The sequence below is a fragment of the Helianthus annuus genome, chromosome 17 (genome assembly GCF_002127325.2).
Source record: "Helianthus annuus cultivar XRQ/B chromosome 17, HanXRQr2.0-SUNRISE, whole genome shotgun sequence".
Lineage (NCBI taxonomy): Eukaryota > Viridiplantae > Streptophyta > Magnoliopsida > Asterales > Asteraceae > Helianthus > Helianthus annuus.
Window position 1 is genome coordinate 18,696,319 of NC_035449.2, and position 16,956 is coordinate 18,713,274.

A 16,956-nucleotide genomic window follows, 5' to 3' on the forward strand; every position below is an offset into this window, starting at 1 on the left:
GAGACTTTTAGGATTCTTATTAAACTGTTGTCTTCTTCCTGTAGTTGAGGCTCCTGAAGAAGCTATAAATAGATCTCACCCTCTACATCAGCTATAATTCTACCAGATGCATTCTCATCAAATATGAATGTTGTTGCACTATCACTTTAAGCATTATGTGAAGATGAAGATAGAACTCCATAATTCATCCCTGAATCTAGAACCAGATCAAAACCCATCTCCTTCTTCATGTTCAGCTCATATGCTCTAAGCTTTCCAACAACCTCTTCCAAATCCATCTCATCATACCCTTGATCACCTTTGATCATTAGGGTGTAAGTATCCCATTTCGCTGGAAGTGCATCTAAGAGCTTGTCATTCATTTCGCCATCTGTATATCCATCTATCCATAGTTCTGAACTTCAATAGACAGATGGTAGAATTTTGTGATAATCTCCTCAAGTGACTCGCTCTTCATGAACTTAAAAAACAGCAAACTGCTTCTTCAACAAATCTACCTTATTCTTTTTCACATCTACATTACCTTCATACATTTTCTCCAATGCATCCCAAAGTTCCTTAGAAATGGTATACCTACGAAACGTGTGCTTTATTTTGTGTGAAAGAGTCATGCTAATGGCAGCTAAGACTCTTTTCTCTGCCTCATACATTCTCTTGGCAACATATGAAGTCACACGCGTTCTACCTTCAAATTCATGTGTAGGATTCACATATCCATCTGTGAGTCATATCCACATTCTAGCATTCTAGAACTAAGCAAATGACGCAAACATATCTTTCCATCCCACATACTATGAAACTTTAAGCAACTTAGGTGGTTTGTTAGTAGTTCCAACTTCATGGTCCATTTTCTGTAATTCATTTAAACTTGCCATAGAAGACACTGAATTTTTTTTTTTATTTTTTATTTAATCAATCCAAATAGTGCAACTTCACAGTCCAATAATTAACAGAGGGGTTAAACTCTGATAGGTAAATATTGATGGGTAAACACTGATGAAAGTTAAACCCTGACAAAGGTTAAACCCGAAAAAGTGGGTTAAACCTAAACATGGCTTAAAGCTGGACAGGGGGTTAAACCTAGACAAGGCTTAAATCCGGACAAAGTAAAACCCGGACAAGGTTAAATCCGGACAAGTAATAAACACTAATTTCCCGTAGTATGTGTTGTTTGATAATTCAACAAAAGTATGATAAAACTCTAATGCTAAAAAATCCAGAAATTCAGGAAAGCTTAGATCAAATCTCTAACTGACGTGACGGCTGAATATCCTAAACTGCTCGAAAATCCCAAACAACGATTTTTCAAAGCCAAATCTGCTAACAAACAATCTGTTTCAGCATGAAGGAGACCTGGATTACTTGGATTTCTGCAAAATCAATCTCGAACCAGATGATATAGAGCCAAATGCTCTGATACCAATTGTAGGTCCCTCTCACGTGGATCGATAACGAGATTGATGATCCACTAAGAGTGCGGAATCCTTTTAGTAGATCAAACAAGAACAGAAACAAGTATATAACATGGCAAACATGCAATAATAAACAAACCGGTATTCTACTGATTATCCAACATAATGTTTACAATCAATTCAATACCAACACTCAAACTCACAGCTTCTCTCTGTGATAAACTTTCTCAAATTCGTAAACCTCTTTGTGATGTCCAAATTGAACTCTAATGCATAACATGGATATATAATACGCATACATTCATACTGGGCCAAGCCCATCATATCATAATGTTAAATCTTGAAGGTTCCAGCAAAACTTTTCAAGGTTTAACACTATGAGCTTTAAATCCTGATGTACACAAACTACACAAATCCGGATCACTCATACCACATCTTAAACCCTGGCCACTCTCAAGCACTTAAACCCTAATCAAGCTCTTAAATCCAGACCCATCTCCTGATGAAACTAAATTTGGACGTTGACATGTTGTTGACTTATGTTAAACTCTGAAATACGGACATAACATGCACCAACAATATACATTATTGAAAAATGACTTGGTACAACACCTAATAGAATAGGTTGCCCTAATCACAAAATATAGGGTACTCTTAAGCAACATGTAATCTGAAAGAAAAAAGACAACTTTCTATCCATGTCGTTGTTCATGTGTCACACCCCCCAACCAATAGCGGAAACATCGGGGTGAGGCACTGAGCGAAACAGATTGTCCAAGAGAATCCATAACAACTATAATTACCAAATATTTAACGTTACGCCCCATACCATAACATATAAAGTAAAACAGTTATTACAGACATAGTGTTCTCAAAGACAAAAATTGTTCCGACAACCCAAATATTATTTAGTTTGTTTCTGGACTCCCCTAGCTTGATTCCACAAAAGCAAGGCATAGCACAACATCCTAAACACCTGTCACATACGTTAAAATAGGTCAATACACATAGTGTTAAGGTAAGCATACAAGTTAAATAGTATAATAGTAGCGAAAGCGGTTTACACATAACCAACATGTAACACGTAGAAATGTGAAGCATGTAAGCTATCGACAATGAAATATGCACAGACATGACTGCGAGTTGTAGAATGCGCAACACATATCACCACTGTGACACGTGAAGAAATACCCTTAACAACCCCTGTCCACGACAGGTGCTGAGTCCAAACTATAGTACTATCGTTGCTAAGGTGTCAGGCAACAATCACTGTGTAAACATAACATACAAGCATTCATCGAATAACACGTATAACATGCAGAGCGGTTAGCGTATAAAAGTAGTTGCGTTGTGTGTCGATGTGATTTTGATATAAGTAACGTATGTAACACCCAAAAGTGCGTTAAGCAAAAAGGGATCGAGTATACTCACATATCGTGTTTAATGAATAAACACAGTCTTGGATTGAAGGGAGCGCTGGAAAGATTAGCCTGATCAGATAATGATAGTATAAGCGTTGAACAACGTGTTGAACAGTGCGTCGAGTGGTATGAGTGACGAATGGTAGTCTGATCGGATGACCGTCCAGATAGATGGTCATCCGGACGGATGACCATTCGGTCGGAGGGTCGTTCGTTTGGGAAGGATTTGTTTGTGTATTGTTTGTACTTTGAAGCTTTCGTTGTAGCATTTTAAAAAGTGAGAAGTGTTTCTACTTATCAGGTCGTCCGGTCGGATGGCCATCCGGACAGATGGCCTTTCGCTCGGATGGTGATCCGCTTAAGTGGAACGTTACAAAGATTCAAGTCTCCTGGTAGGATAGTCATTCGATCGGATGGTCGTCCGATCGGATGACTATTCGTTTGGAACTGATATTCTTCGAAGTTTTGTAAAATGTTTAAGTGTTGAAAATCACAAATTACCTGGTCGGACGACGATTCGTTCGGGTAATCTATTCTGTCTGAAAAACTCGTAAAATTTGTTAAGTTTAGAAAGTTTTGCGCTTTGACCGAGACAGTGTGACAACGTGCTAAACAACAGAAACCACTTCAAGTCCAAGTCATCTGATCGGATGAGAATCACCCCGTTCGATCAGCAACTGTTCTTGACGAAATTTCATGTTCAACCCGTGAATCGGTCGTCTCTTTGATAGTAATCCGTTCTCAGACCGGCACTTCACTAGAGAATGAGTAGAAAGCCTGAACGAGCTCAGATTCTAACGGTTTTTTTAGTGAAAAGTTAAGAATGTTGAAGAAAAGTGGAAATTAGTTGGAAATGTTTAGATTTAGGTGAAATCAGTGTAAAAATCATGTACAAATCTGTTAGATTCGGACCGTTCTTGCTGGAATGAAGTCATTCTCCGAAGTTCATACAAACCCTTGATGACGTCATCATTGAACAGCTCAAAATCAGGTGATTTCATGGTTAAAAGTTGTGATTTGTGGGTAAAATCGATGGGAAAGTGCGTGTAGATGATAGAAGTACAAGATTTGGAGTGAAAACTTACAAGAATCGCGAGGAATCGAGAGAAAAGTGGCCGAGTATGCGTTGGGTCGAAGGAGAGCTGTCACATCATGAACAGTGATGTGACAGGTAAGGTATTTATAGTGAGAGGAGAGAAAGGCGGTGCAGGTGAGATGGGTCGGAGGGCCTTTCAATCGGATGGTCATCCGGTCGGATGACCATTCGATCGAACGGTCGTTCGATCGGACGGCATATGCGAGTTAGTTTCCGACTTCCGTTTCGTGCGTTGAGCGTTGCGATGCGTTTAAGCGAGTGTCAAATAAGCGATGCGATAGTTTAAAATAATAGTTACACAAATAACATAACTAACATACAATAACATAAGTAATCTTGTGTTTCCAGTTCGCGATGAGATTGCGTTGTGATAGAGTTGTGATTACGTTGAGAATAACACCTTTAAACATAACATCATCACACACAAGTAAAGCATATAATTACACACACACGTAAAACAATATCCATAACTGCGATTCAAGTTGCGATGCGATAGCGATGAGATAGCATTAAGTAGAATGGCGTTTTAACTGCGTTTATCGCATTGTTACTTCACAAATTACAAGTCGTAAACAAAATAGCGGTAACTAACATACGGCGATTATCGAGTTAGAGAGTACAAGTAATAATTAAGCAAGGATTGACAGATTTGATTAGCAATCTTTTCTTTCTTTGACTTTGACTTTGACTTGTACTTTGACTTCAAAAAGTCGGGTTGTTACATCATGTGTGTGCCCTTTTACGAAGGAATTATAAATTTGGTAATTTTTTGGTAATTAATGCGTCAGAGATGCAAAAGACGTGAAAATGTTCGTCACTAGGTGGGGACATATGCATGATTTCGACAAGCGATAATTTGAGCATTTGTTGATGACGATGGTGGTAGGATAATGAGCATTTGTTGATGATGATGGCATGGTGGTCTTATAATGAGCAAATAAGAGAAGGTTATGAGTTATAGATGGGTGTTAATAAAAAGAGACCCCATTGAAAGAAAGTTTGATTTTAGAATGTGGAAGCTATACATGGATGTGACTAGGGTGGGTTGTCGTGGGGTACAATGTTAAAGACGAGATGCAAGTTAAGTTAAGAATGAACAAAAGTGCATGTTCTTGGGGGGGCGCATACAAACAAATAGAAAGCAAGACAATAACATTATATCAAAAGTATTACTAAACTACCCTTTTAAATAATTGAATACGATCATCCAACAAATGTTTGATTGAAAGGATGAACGTGAAACGATGTCTTGTCCTACTGATATAGGTTATTAAGACAAAATCTATATACAAGTTGGTTTAGATTTTCCTGATTTTGTAGAGATATTTAGTTAATTGAAAAAATCGATTAATGAAAATTTAATTAATTTATCAATACAAGTTGGTTTATATTTTCATTATACAAATGTTTTAGTTAATTGAAAAAAAAAATCAATTAATAAAAAATTAATTATCATATACATTTACAAGGGACATTCAAGACAACCAAATGTAGCTCAAGATTTGTATAAATACGTTTATCTTAACTTTAACATGTTATACGGTTATCTAAGTGTCTATCTCATTCTCTTTCTCTTTAAAACATCAGAAATTACGTGTCGTACGTATACAACACAATACTTAGATACTTATATTTTGTTACTTAAAAGTGCTTCTAAAATGAACGCACCCTATAATCCTATATTCATAACAACACATCTTAGTTTGATTTAACTTGGTAAGTATGTATTATGCATAGTTTCCATCTATATTTTTTTTCATTTTTATACAATAAACACATAAAAAAATCACATATTAAAAAATATCATCCTATACCCTATATTTTACAACAAAAACAATAATATTTCCCACTTGTCTTTTTCTTTTATTTTCAAAATAAAACAAATTGATATCACCATAAATTAAGTGGAAAGAAAACGCCAATCCGTGACTCAAAAACATATGGATATACGGATATACAATTAATTATAGGTAGTCTAGATCATAGTTGCCAAATTAATAGTTCATGTGCTAAGCTACACTACACAACATGATATTCATATTCATATACCTATACCTATATACCTTTGTTTTCTGCCAACGCATACTCTCGTGATCTCAACTCTTTTTTCATCATCATATAATTGTTGTGGTCCTCAAAAAACACCCATGAATTAAGTTAAGTTACACACATCTCTTCTCACTTCCACCACATCCATGGCAGCAGACCTCTGTGACTTGCAGGTCCATATTAATGGTCAACAAACATTCTATATCCACGAGGTAATAATAAAACCATCACTTCACTTCATGTTTTTCTTCATGTTTCATTAAATTCCTCGAAAACCTAATTAGGGTTTCTTACTTCTTGCAGAAAACCATAACAAGATTTTCCGGGAAGCTAAGGAAGCTCATAAAGAAAGAAAAGAAACGAACCCAGATCAGAAAAACGGGTATAGAGATCCATGATTTCCCGGGTGGGTCAGATGGGTTCGAATTATTCTCAAGATTTTGCTACAACAATGGCGAAATCGATATAACGGTCTCTAACGTATCACTCCTTCATTGTTGTGCGGTTTTTTTGTCCATGAATGACACCCTCGTACCCAAAACAACCGATCTTTACAACCGGATATCCGACTGGTCGTTTAAGGATGTTCGTGACTGTCTTAAGAGCTGCACACCGATCTTTACATACGCAGATTCGTTTGGTATCATCGATAAACTCATATCTAATTTGATATTAAAGATAACCCAACATTCAGATTCCAATATCAGTTTATTAATCCCATCATCATCATCTTCATCTTCACCTGATAGTACTGTAAAGTCTGGAGGTACTTTGTTAAGATTGTCTTCTAGTTCATCTTCTAAGGGTTTATGGTGGTATGATGACATGACAATTTTGCCCCCTTTTGTTATAGAAAGGTTTGTGAAAGCTTTAGGTGGTTATGGTAATGAGAACACTAGTTTAACCCTCACAAGATTCTTGTTACATTATCTAAAAACCTCATCTCAGTCAAAGACACAAGCTTTTTCAAAGTGTGAGTATGGTGGGCTTGCTGACACAGCAGTTTATGGGGTGGTTTTGATGGGGAAAAGTGCATTTTCTTGTAGAGGGTTATTTTGGGTATTGAGGATTGTTTCAGGGTTTGGGTTGAGTAGAGAGTGTAGAGGTGGGTTGGAGAGGTTGATTGGTGGGATGCTTGATCAAGCAAAGGTGGATGATTTGTTGGTGAGTAATAGTGGGTCAAGTGGGGTGTATGATGTGAATCTTGTTTTGAGGTTGATAAGAGAGAGTAATAAAGTTGAGGGGGTGTGTTTGGAAAGGATGAAGAAGGTTGGGGGGTTGCTTGATAAATATTTAGGGGAGATTGCTCCAGATCAGAGTTTGAAGATATCAAAGTTTTTAGGGGTTGCTGAGAGTTTACCAGATTGTGCAAGAGATTGCTTTGATGGGGTCTACAAAGCCATTGATATATACCTTGAGGTAATTCTTTTAACTCCAAATCATTTTTACTTTACGGTTTATTTTTAGGGAAATTTACGAAAATGTCATTTGACCAACGTTTTTTACGAAAAATGAAAATGTCACGTTTATGTGTCTGTGGACGGACTCCTCCACATGGGATGCGTCCGGATGCAAGGGATGCGTCGGGGAGGCATGGGATGCGACAGGGAGTGCATGTGATGCGTCGGGGATGGACTCTTCAACATTTGAAAGGACACGTGTCAGATTCTCGTTCATGGACTCTTCAAGGTGACACACAAACTCCTCCCATGTGGAGGAGTCCGTACACGGACGCATAAACGTGACATTTTCGTAAAGAACGTTGGTCAAATGACATTTTCATAAATTTCCCATAATTTATTTTTATCGCCTGATAAGTCATACACCCCTTAATCATGCTTCTAAATATACAATCATGAAACTTAAATGCGCAATCTTATATGGAAAAACATATTTTTTTCATACTTTGCTATACTACAAGTCTTTTACTTTAATGATCTATACCAAATTTAACAGAAACAATATTAAAAGCTTTTAAATTAAAAAAACAAACGAATTTTTTTATAATTCTTATTCTTATAAGCTATAATTTGGTGTACAAAATCTATGTTTTTATAATTATATAAGCTATAATTGGTACATACTTTGGTGACTTTTAGTATTTGATATCTATCTTAATTGGGGAAAAAAAATCTAGATATATGATCCATGTTTATAAAAACCGCTAACCTAAAGATTTTAAAACTCGAGGGAAACCATGAACCGAATATAGCGATTAAGGAGCATAGAGACAAAACGTAAACAACAAGAGATGTGACAAGATACGCCTATTTCTATATTAATTATATTGTCTTTTACTTTTGACGGGCTTTAGATGTTTGATTAATAATTAAATTAAATTAACTATTATATATACATACACAAACTATTTCATGATTTTCATCCACCGGTAAGTACAAGTATTAAGCATGTATATTTCTTCATGAATACATAATTTGTAAAAAAAATACTAGGCATTTCACTAGTGAATATGTGTATTTATTTGGAAATATTATATATTTGAAATTGTAGTATATACAAGTGAACCTATATAAATCGGTTAATTAGTTTATTTTTACATATTTAATGATTTTATTATTTATGCTAATGTAGTAGAAGTGCTTCAAATTTAATAATCTACCGTCTTGAAATATATTGACCATAACAATTTTTTTTCAATTTATGTTAATAAATAATTTATGTATGATATTTATTGAATAGCTAAACTATATTTTAATAGCAGTGGTTGAAATTTGATAATCTACCGTCTAGAAATATATTGACAATACTTATTTTTCTGCATTTTTTATTAATAATTAATTTATGGTTTTTCCTTGCCCGTCAAATTTATTCCTAGCGGTGGCATTATTGCCGTTTTGGCTTTTTCTTGTCACACACATATATATATTTAACGGCTCTTGTTCATATAATAATCTATACAAATATTAGAAGATTGTGGGCTGAAGAGTAAGAAGAGTAATTTTATTCATATTATTTTATATTATTTTAATGTTCAAACGTAATTTACTAGTTAAAGATGCTTTTAAGGATATAAAAGTAATCAGCCACCCATGAACACTCAGTCCGTCACGGACCCGACACCTCAAGCTAACCAAGTGTTTGGAATATACTCTCAACTAGTACTATTATATATTTAATTTCAAAATAATGTTATATTTCATTTTCATGTAATATCACATTAATAAAGTTTTGATAGTATCTGTGATGAATAAAATGTTATTTTTATAAATTATCTAAGCCTTAACCTATATATTTATAAAATTATAAATATAAAGTGTTACTTATTCTACTTTAACAGGGTTGGGCTCAAGTTTGGCTTGTGGGAAATTTTTAACTTTGAGTTCGTCTAATTTGTTATTTGCCAACTCTTTTATTATTTTGTTTATGTTATATGTGATACGTATAATTATTTTTATACAATTATAACTATGATTTATACGAATAACAAAAAGTATATCAGTTAATTACTTTTATAATATTTACATATCGTAAAACTTATTATATTAAATATAAATTGAACTCAAGCTAATTTAAAATCGATATATGAAACTTGAGCTCAAGCTAATTAAAGACGATATATGCAAATTGAGTTCAAGCTAATTTAAAATGGTCCTAATTCATATTCTAACGGATCGATTTTGAGTAGATTATGAGTGGCCCAGTTCGTTACTTTGCTACTTGTTTTATGTTATGCCATATAAATTAAAGTGAAAGTTAGTACATAATAGCTAAGTTTTATAAATAGTTTATTAAAATTACTAACTTTTAGCTGATTCCTAAACTTCTGTAATAATAAATTTATCTTTTTTTTAATATAGTTAAAAAATGGGCTTTATAAGGGGCGTTATTACACATCGAGTAAGTTAGCGATAAAGCTCCCTGCTTATGTATCGCCTATGTGACGCTTACGTGGCGTAATAAAGCCACTAGGGCTTTAAACCACACCCTCTATCTATCTGCTCTAATATTCTTAGCATCTTTTGAATTAAAAGATGGTTATTATTTTAAGTATTAGATGGTGAAAAAATGATACGAACGTGATTGAGGGAAAAGGAATAAAAATGAGTAACTGGGTGTTTAGGTGACAGTTTGTCTCTGTCTGTCAACTAGTAAATGGCCGAAGAATCCAGTGGAAGCCACATGATTTTCTCTTGTTGCCCGCCACGACCTACTTTTTAACACAGATTTCATTTGTATTTGTACGTACACACCAAAATTCAGTATTAGTTATAAAATTTATTTCTATCTCATTATATTATAGCTACCATTTAAATTGGTATGGCGATAGGAATTTTATTATTATTATTACTACTATTTTTGAGCATATTATGTTTTTCGCTTATAGTTGTAAGATACGATAGCTTATAAAAATTTTGAGTATGCCGTTATGACGTGTTTATAATTGTCTACGTCTATATGTAAATTTCTCAACTAGAGTTACCACCTGCCGCAATGCGGCGGAGGATTCGTTAGTTATATATCATATTAGATGAAAGACAAATGTTTCTTACATGACCGCGAGCCTGTGTGTAAAACATAGAAAAGAATAACTGAGTCGATCTATGACCTGCGCGTTGCGACAGATCTATCAAACGGGGAAAATAGACGCGTTGTGACGGGCCTGTCAAATGGGAAAAAGTAGATGAAAAAACTTTCAACCGCACACACACGTTGCGGCGTGTTAACTCGGAAAATCTAGAACGAAACGTTAAACGGAAAACTTGCGAAAGATGAAAAGTATAATGGACCAAAGTTGCAAATGATGAAAAGTATTGAGTTAAAAGTAAAAAAAAAAATCAAAGGGGTTAAATTGCAAAAAAATGAAACTTTTGAATTAGAATTGAAAAATCAAATTAATCAAAGGATTAAATTATCAAAGATTAAAACTTTAGACTTAAATTGTCAAAGATTGAAACCTTAGGGCTAGAAAGGAAAATTCCAAAAATTTTTTTGTAAAACTCTCAAAGCCAAGAGTACAACAATTATAAGCACAAATATTTTGCTTATTTATAGGTTTATAATACCGAGTTTGAAAAGTAATGTATAAGTGATCGAAGTACAAACATATGTGTCATTTAAGCTACATCACGAATTAGATATAGTTGCTTTTCAACTAATATAATATAAATCCTTATTTTTTGAATATACCGTTGTGACGTGCTTATTTTTGTCTGCAATAAAGATCAAATATATTTGATGTTTTTGTTCAACGCAACGAACCAAACTGATAGAGACCAAATCCCTGTTATGGAGCGCAGAAAATACCACTAATTTAAATTAGTACAATATGTCGGTGTACTAATTACTAGTGGTACAACTTATACTCAATGGGTTCATTTAATTGAACCCGAGTTGGTTTCGTTCTTTGCTATATTTCTAAGTATAAGTTGTTTGAATCTGCATGCAGTCACACCCATGTCTATCATTGGAAGAAAGATCAAGGTTATGTAGGTGTTTAAATTACGAGAAGCTAAGCTTAGAAGCATGCAAAGACTTAGCCAAAAACCCTAGAATCCCACCAAGAATTGCAGTCCAAGCACTTGTTTCACAACATTCCAACATACCAACAGTTTATACAAACGATCATCATCAAGATTACTCCTACATTAATATTAACGATCATAATCACCAAACTCCGTTGACCAAAAGCAGTAGAGAACTCATGGTCCTCTACAACAACAACGGCGCCCATGATCATCTTCAATACGACTCAGCGGATCACAGCTCTAGAACTAGCTCAAGATATGATCAAGATAAGGAGCTTGATGATGGGGTGGTTAAACTAAACTTGCAAAAAATGCAATGGAGGGTGGTGGAGTTGGAGAAAGTTTGTAGGGAGATGAAGGGTCAAATGTCTAAAATGGTTAAGGGTGATCGAGTCATGCTCTCGGGTTCATCTCATGGTAGACCATTGCCAAGATTGTGTTAACCCGGTTGAAGTTTTCGGGTTTTAATTTGGTTTTTTTTTCGGTCTTTTTTGTTGGTGTTCAAGCCTATATATAAGAAAGTGTTATGAGTGTGATATTTATGTATATTGATTGCTTGAAACCCGGGTTTGATCCAAATGGCTTCCCATTTGGAGTCGTCGGTTTGATTTCTTGTATATAGGCAAGTAAAACGGGTAATAAATCCTTTATTCGGGTTTCCTTGAGTGATTTGAAGAATTATCAAAGATGCGTCGACATGTGAATGTTAAAGATTTAAAACGTTTCAAGCTAAGGTATTAAGTCACATGTTTAATGATAAAACTAAAACTTTTCCACCGCGTCGCAATTATTTGTTTCTAGTTTTATATTTATAACAATCTGAGAAGCCAAAACTATAAGAAAGTGACGACGTTAGATACATCTCTTAATAGATATTTTTAGAATCAAGGTAGGCCCTCTATTTTCATACATGAGTTCTATACATAAAAAGCCTATTTTTTATTTTATTTAAACAAGTTTTAAGACATTTTGAAGGACTAATGTAACTTTAAAAAGAAATGGTAGCCTCTGGTCCACCAATATCCGACCAATGTCCTATGTACCAAAGATCATATGTCTCATGAACGATTCCGTGGTACAAAACTCCAATATAGTGACTAGTCATCAAAAGTCCATTCAAATTTATGGGGTGTTTTCTTGGATGTATGCAAGGTGAAAGTGAGTTTTGATCTCAATTATTGAAGTCATGATAGTGATATACTAATGTTTGGTTAGCTTGTATGTATTTATGATTGTTTGCATCTTGATTGATTACATTTGAAATGGTTGTCATAATATGTATTATGTATTTGTTAACATGTCCACCAAGTGTAATGTATGAGAAAACAAATGTTTTAAAGCATTAGTAGAGGTGTAAATTTCTGACATGACCCGAAAACACAACACAATCTAACACGAAATTCGTGGGTTTGAGTTTAGTCTAAACGGGTTCGGGTCATTTTCAGGTTGAACCTGCGCTAAATGGGTCGGCTTCAGGTCAAACCGGTCAGGTTGGTGGATTGACCCGTTTAACCCATTTATATTATGTTTTATTTTTTTTTTTTTACAATATATTTTGTCATAAATTAAATTGGGTGTGTATTTTATGCCATAATAATATCCTTTAAAAGAAATTAACATAAGATTTTATAATTAAAATGTACTTGTGTTATATACATTAATTTGTGTTTCTTAGTAGAATTTTGATTTTAATATATCAATTTGCAAAAAAAAAAATTAAAAAAAAAAACTTTCAGGTTGAATGGGTTGTGTTCGGGTCAACCCGCAAATATTTAGGTCGTGTTTGAGTTCATATGTATGGCACAATTTTCGGGTTCGGTTCGTGTTCGGGTTCGTCTAAAATTTTCGGGTTTGGGTCGGGTTGAACCCTCCACCCCACAAACACGACCCATTTAGCACTCCTAAACATTATCCCTTGATCAACAATTGGCTTATCCTTTTGCTATAGAATTTGGATCACAGAATGTGCCATGTGAATGGAGGATATCATTTACTTAAATATGGTACATGTGGGTCTTGTTTACATTGTTCTTCCTTTTCTTGAATATTAACTTTTGTTTTTTTGTCACTTCTTTTTGCAATTATCTGGAATTGAATTGACTCATCACTCTTTATTCAGGACAAGTTTATGATTGTGGGAATGCATGTGCAATCATATCTTCTGCAAACTTCTTTTGATTCTTCTTCCTTGTACATAATGATTTTGCTTCTATTAACATGCAAATAGGATTATATATATGTCGGACCAGTTGGAAAAGTAATTTATATATAGCAGTATTGATGATAACAAACTTTATTTTCTCCCGTACTTGTGTGTTATGACATAGGTTGTCACATCGCGGGTATCTTTGGTTATGTCACATGGAATTACTTTTTTTTAACGTCACTACCTAAGAGACTCCTAGATATCGAGGCCAATACCAAGGAATCCCCTAAGCAAAACCTCCAAACTCAAATATATACATCCCTTGCCTGAGTTAGGACCCAGGTCTTTCCACTTTAATTAAGAGCACCGACAATGTGGGTAAATCCAGACATCCGGATTACGTGGACAAGAAGTGGACACCCTCACCTCGTCTGCACACATTGTGAAAGCGGCCCTCGTTGGATTTTCGAACCAAAGTTTGGAATTTTGGACAGACGTTGGGCCCTCCCCTCTCACAAACAATTATATATATATAGTTTTATTATTTTAATGGAGTTTGTGAAAGTTTGTACATTGTTGAGAACGTGAAGGTTTTTTAAAGAAGTTTGGAAATCTGATGTAGCGCTGAGGTGTTAGATTGTGGAGATTTAAAAATTTTACCACCGTGGATGCTCAATAAAGAACCTATACTGTGACAACTCGTATTTCAAACCTCTCTTTGTGTACTTTGATGTAACACGTTTGAACGATATATGATTATGTGAACTTGAATGATTAATTGAATGTAATGTTATGTGATTATGTGAAACGAATGTATGTAGTATATAATTCGAACCGATCGCACAACACAACCCGATCGCACAAGCCCTGTTGGGCCGCACAACTTGTACTCGAATCAAAAGGGCAGCCCAAGTTTGGGTTCGGCCCATTCCTCTTGAACTCGAACCGAATGGACAGCCCATTAGGGGTTTCAGCCACTCCCATATATAACCAACACAAAACCTTGTTGAGGGTTTTGTTTCCTCTTTATTTGCAAATCAAGAGCACACACCAAACCCTAATACCTCTCCCTCTCTCTCTCGAAGCCGACGGCAGCCCCTTACTCACCCGAGGTCTTCCTTGTTCCAATCATTTAATCCAGTTAGTGTTTTAGTGTTTTGTTGTTAATTGATTGTATGTTGCATGATGTTGTATATATATATATATATATATACATATATATATATGCTTTACATGATGATTTGGTGATATCTTGGGATTGAACATGATATATATAAATTGTTAAATCCTACTGTTCATAATAATCGGCTCACATGTGTAATTGATAATGTTCATATAAATCGGATTTGTATGATGATGATCTAGAACCGATTATATGTAAGTCGGCTGTTATGTTTCTGTATTTCGGATGGTTTGCTTGTGGTGTTGAAAGCTTTAAATCTAATAGTTTGAATGCTTTAAGATGTTGTTCAAGCTTGAATCATGATTAGGGTTCATAGAGATTTGATGCTAAAAACTCTTGTTGATCGATCAATATATGATTGGAAACTGTTGGTTGTCGATTGGTAATTAAGTAAATGGAAATTGAATAACTGATTGCATGATTTAAGGGAGTATATTTCTGATTTCCATAAATTCCGTATGATAAGTCTAATCGCACAAGGCCACCCTTGAATGCACAAGACTTAGTTGGATCACACAAGGGACTGGTCGCACAAGGCAGTCGCACAAGCTTGGTGCAACTGCTTAAAGCTCACAGCACAATTTGAAACAGCATGATCGCACAAGACCTTGTGGATCGCACAAGACAGTGCCGATCGCACAAGGCTTGGGCCACACACACACACTGTTGGACTTTGTTATGTTGATTTGGGCCCTAAAGCCCAAAACCTAGTCGCACAAGATAAACCTCAATCGCACAAGGTTATTTGGATCGCACAAGCTCTAATGAGCCGCACAAGATCACTGTTTGTTGTCGTTTGGGCCATGTACATTTATGTTTGGGCTTTAACTATTTGGGTCGCGTTTATGTTGGATCGCACAACATGTTGTGGATCGCACAAGGCTGTGCTGAACGCACAACATGTTGGGCCGGGTATCTTTGGGCTTCAATGGGTGAATCGCACAAGACTGTTAGACTTGTGCGAGCCCAATCTTTTGAATCGCACAAGTATGAATATGTTATATATACTTGACTGTTAAGGGTTGCCATGATCAATACGTGTTCTTGACTTGTTAGTTCCGTGTAAACTTATGTGCACTACTTGAACCTAGACCTGACTTGTATGGTAACCATGTTAGGACGTGGTAGACCACTTATAGCTCAAGTAACCTTTTCGTGTATCTGCCGAGCAAACAAAGGTGAGTTCACACTCTATCCAAGGCATGGGATTCCCAAGGGTTGGGAATGGGTTAAAGATACTGAACGGTAACTACAAACTTGCGTATTCCCCATACAACAGGATACGTACGATCATAAGACCATCAACTCTATCACTTTAAGTCCCTCATTTATCGACTTAATCGCCGAGGCCTATGGCGAGCGGGTCATTAGTTAATAGCGCTATTAGGTTTAACAAACCTCACACCGTGCCAGTCGGACGGGCGTGTACTAATGGACTATGGGAAAAAGGGTCAATGCTGATAGACATTGACTTAGGGCACCTCTTACATTTTCGTAGCGGTCGATACGCGTGGTCTAGTAATACATGGGAAGCCCCCACTAATCTTCGCAAACATGTCTGGGAGACCGCGATACTAATTAACACGATACATGGGTTACAAACGAACATACGGTTTACGAAACGAATGCTATAACTAAACAACCCACTGTGAACTCGCTCAACTTTGTTGTTGGTTCGTTGCTACATGCCTTGCAGGTCGTTAGGTACTCATGGAGCTTGCACAGGGAGGTGCGGTCGTTGTGGGACATGGCAGTGTGTGCCATGCTAAGTACATTACTTTATTTCGTACTTAATACTTACATTGGGTTTTACAATTATGCTTCTGCTAAACACTTAACTATGTTTTGGTTTTGAACACCTTTCATATTGTTTGGTTAAATTATATTTACTACTTACATTGTTCAATATGATTGGTGGCTTGATCCTGGTCAGTCACGCCTCCAAGCGGTGATACTCCGCGTGTGGATTTTGGGGGTGTGACAGATTGGTATCAGAGCCATTGGTTATAGTGAACTTGGTTTTAATAAGGGGAAAAAGTTTTTGTTAAAACCAGACTATAACCTGTACAGTGCTCAACGATCCACAACGACGCTTCGCTCCACGTGCAAGACTCAATACTTTAGATAATGTGATTTAAGTTGATATTGCCTACCTACTAGGGG

General features: G+C 35.7%; 1 protein-coding gene across 1 annotated transcript; it reads left to right on the forward strand.

Annotated features, from left to right (window-relative positions):
* Nucleotides 1-5,861: 5,861 nt before the first annotated feature.
* LOC110926248 (BTB/POZ domain-containing protein At1g50280) lies at nucleotides 5,862-12,124 on the forward strand. The gene is made up of 3 exons (XM_022170002.2): nucleotides 5,862-6,190; nucleotides 6,282-7,397; nucleotides 11,386-12,124. The coding sequence occupies exons 1-3, from the start codon at nucleotides 6,125-6,127 to the stop codon at nucleotides 11,905-11,907; spliced, it is 1,704 nt and encodes a 567-aa protein (XP_022025694.1). The 5' UTR covers nucleotides 5,862-6,124; the 3' UTR covers nucleotides 11,908-12,124.
* The last annotated feature ends 4,832 nt before the right edge of the window (nucleotides 12,125-16,956 follow it).

Excerpts from the sequence above, each read along its gene's own strand:
- LOC110926248 (XM_022170002.2), top strand. The coding sequence starts at position 6,125 with ATGGCAGCAGACCTCTGTGACTTGCAGGTCCATATTAATGGTCAACAA. Across the intron at positions 6,191-6,281 it reads AAACATTCTATATCCACGAG|AAAACCATAACAAGATTTTC; the intron begins GTAATAATAAAA and ends TACTTCTTGCAG. Across the intron at positions 7,398-11,385 it reads CCATTGATATATACCTTGAG|TCACACCCATGTCTATCATT; the intron begins GTAATTCTTTTA and ends ATCTGCATGCAG.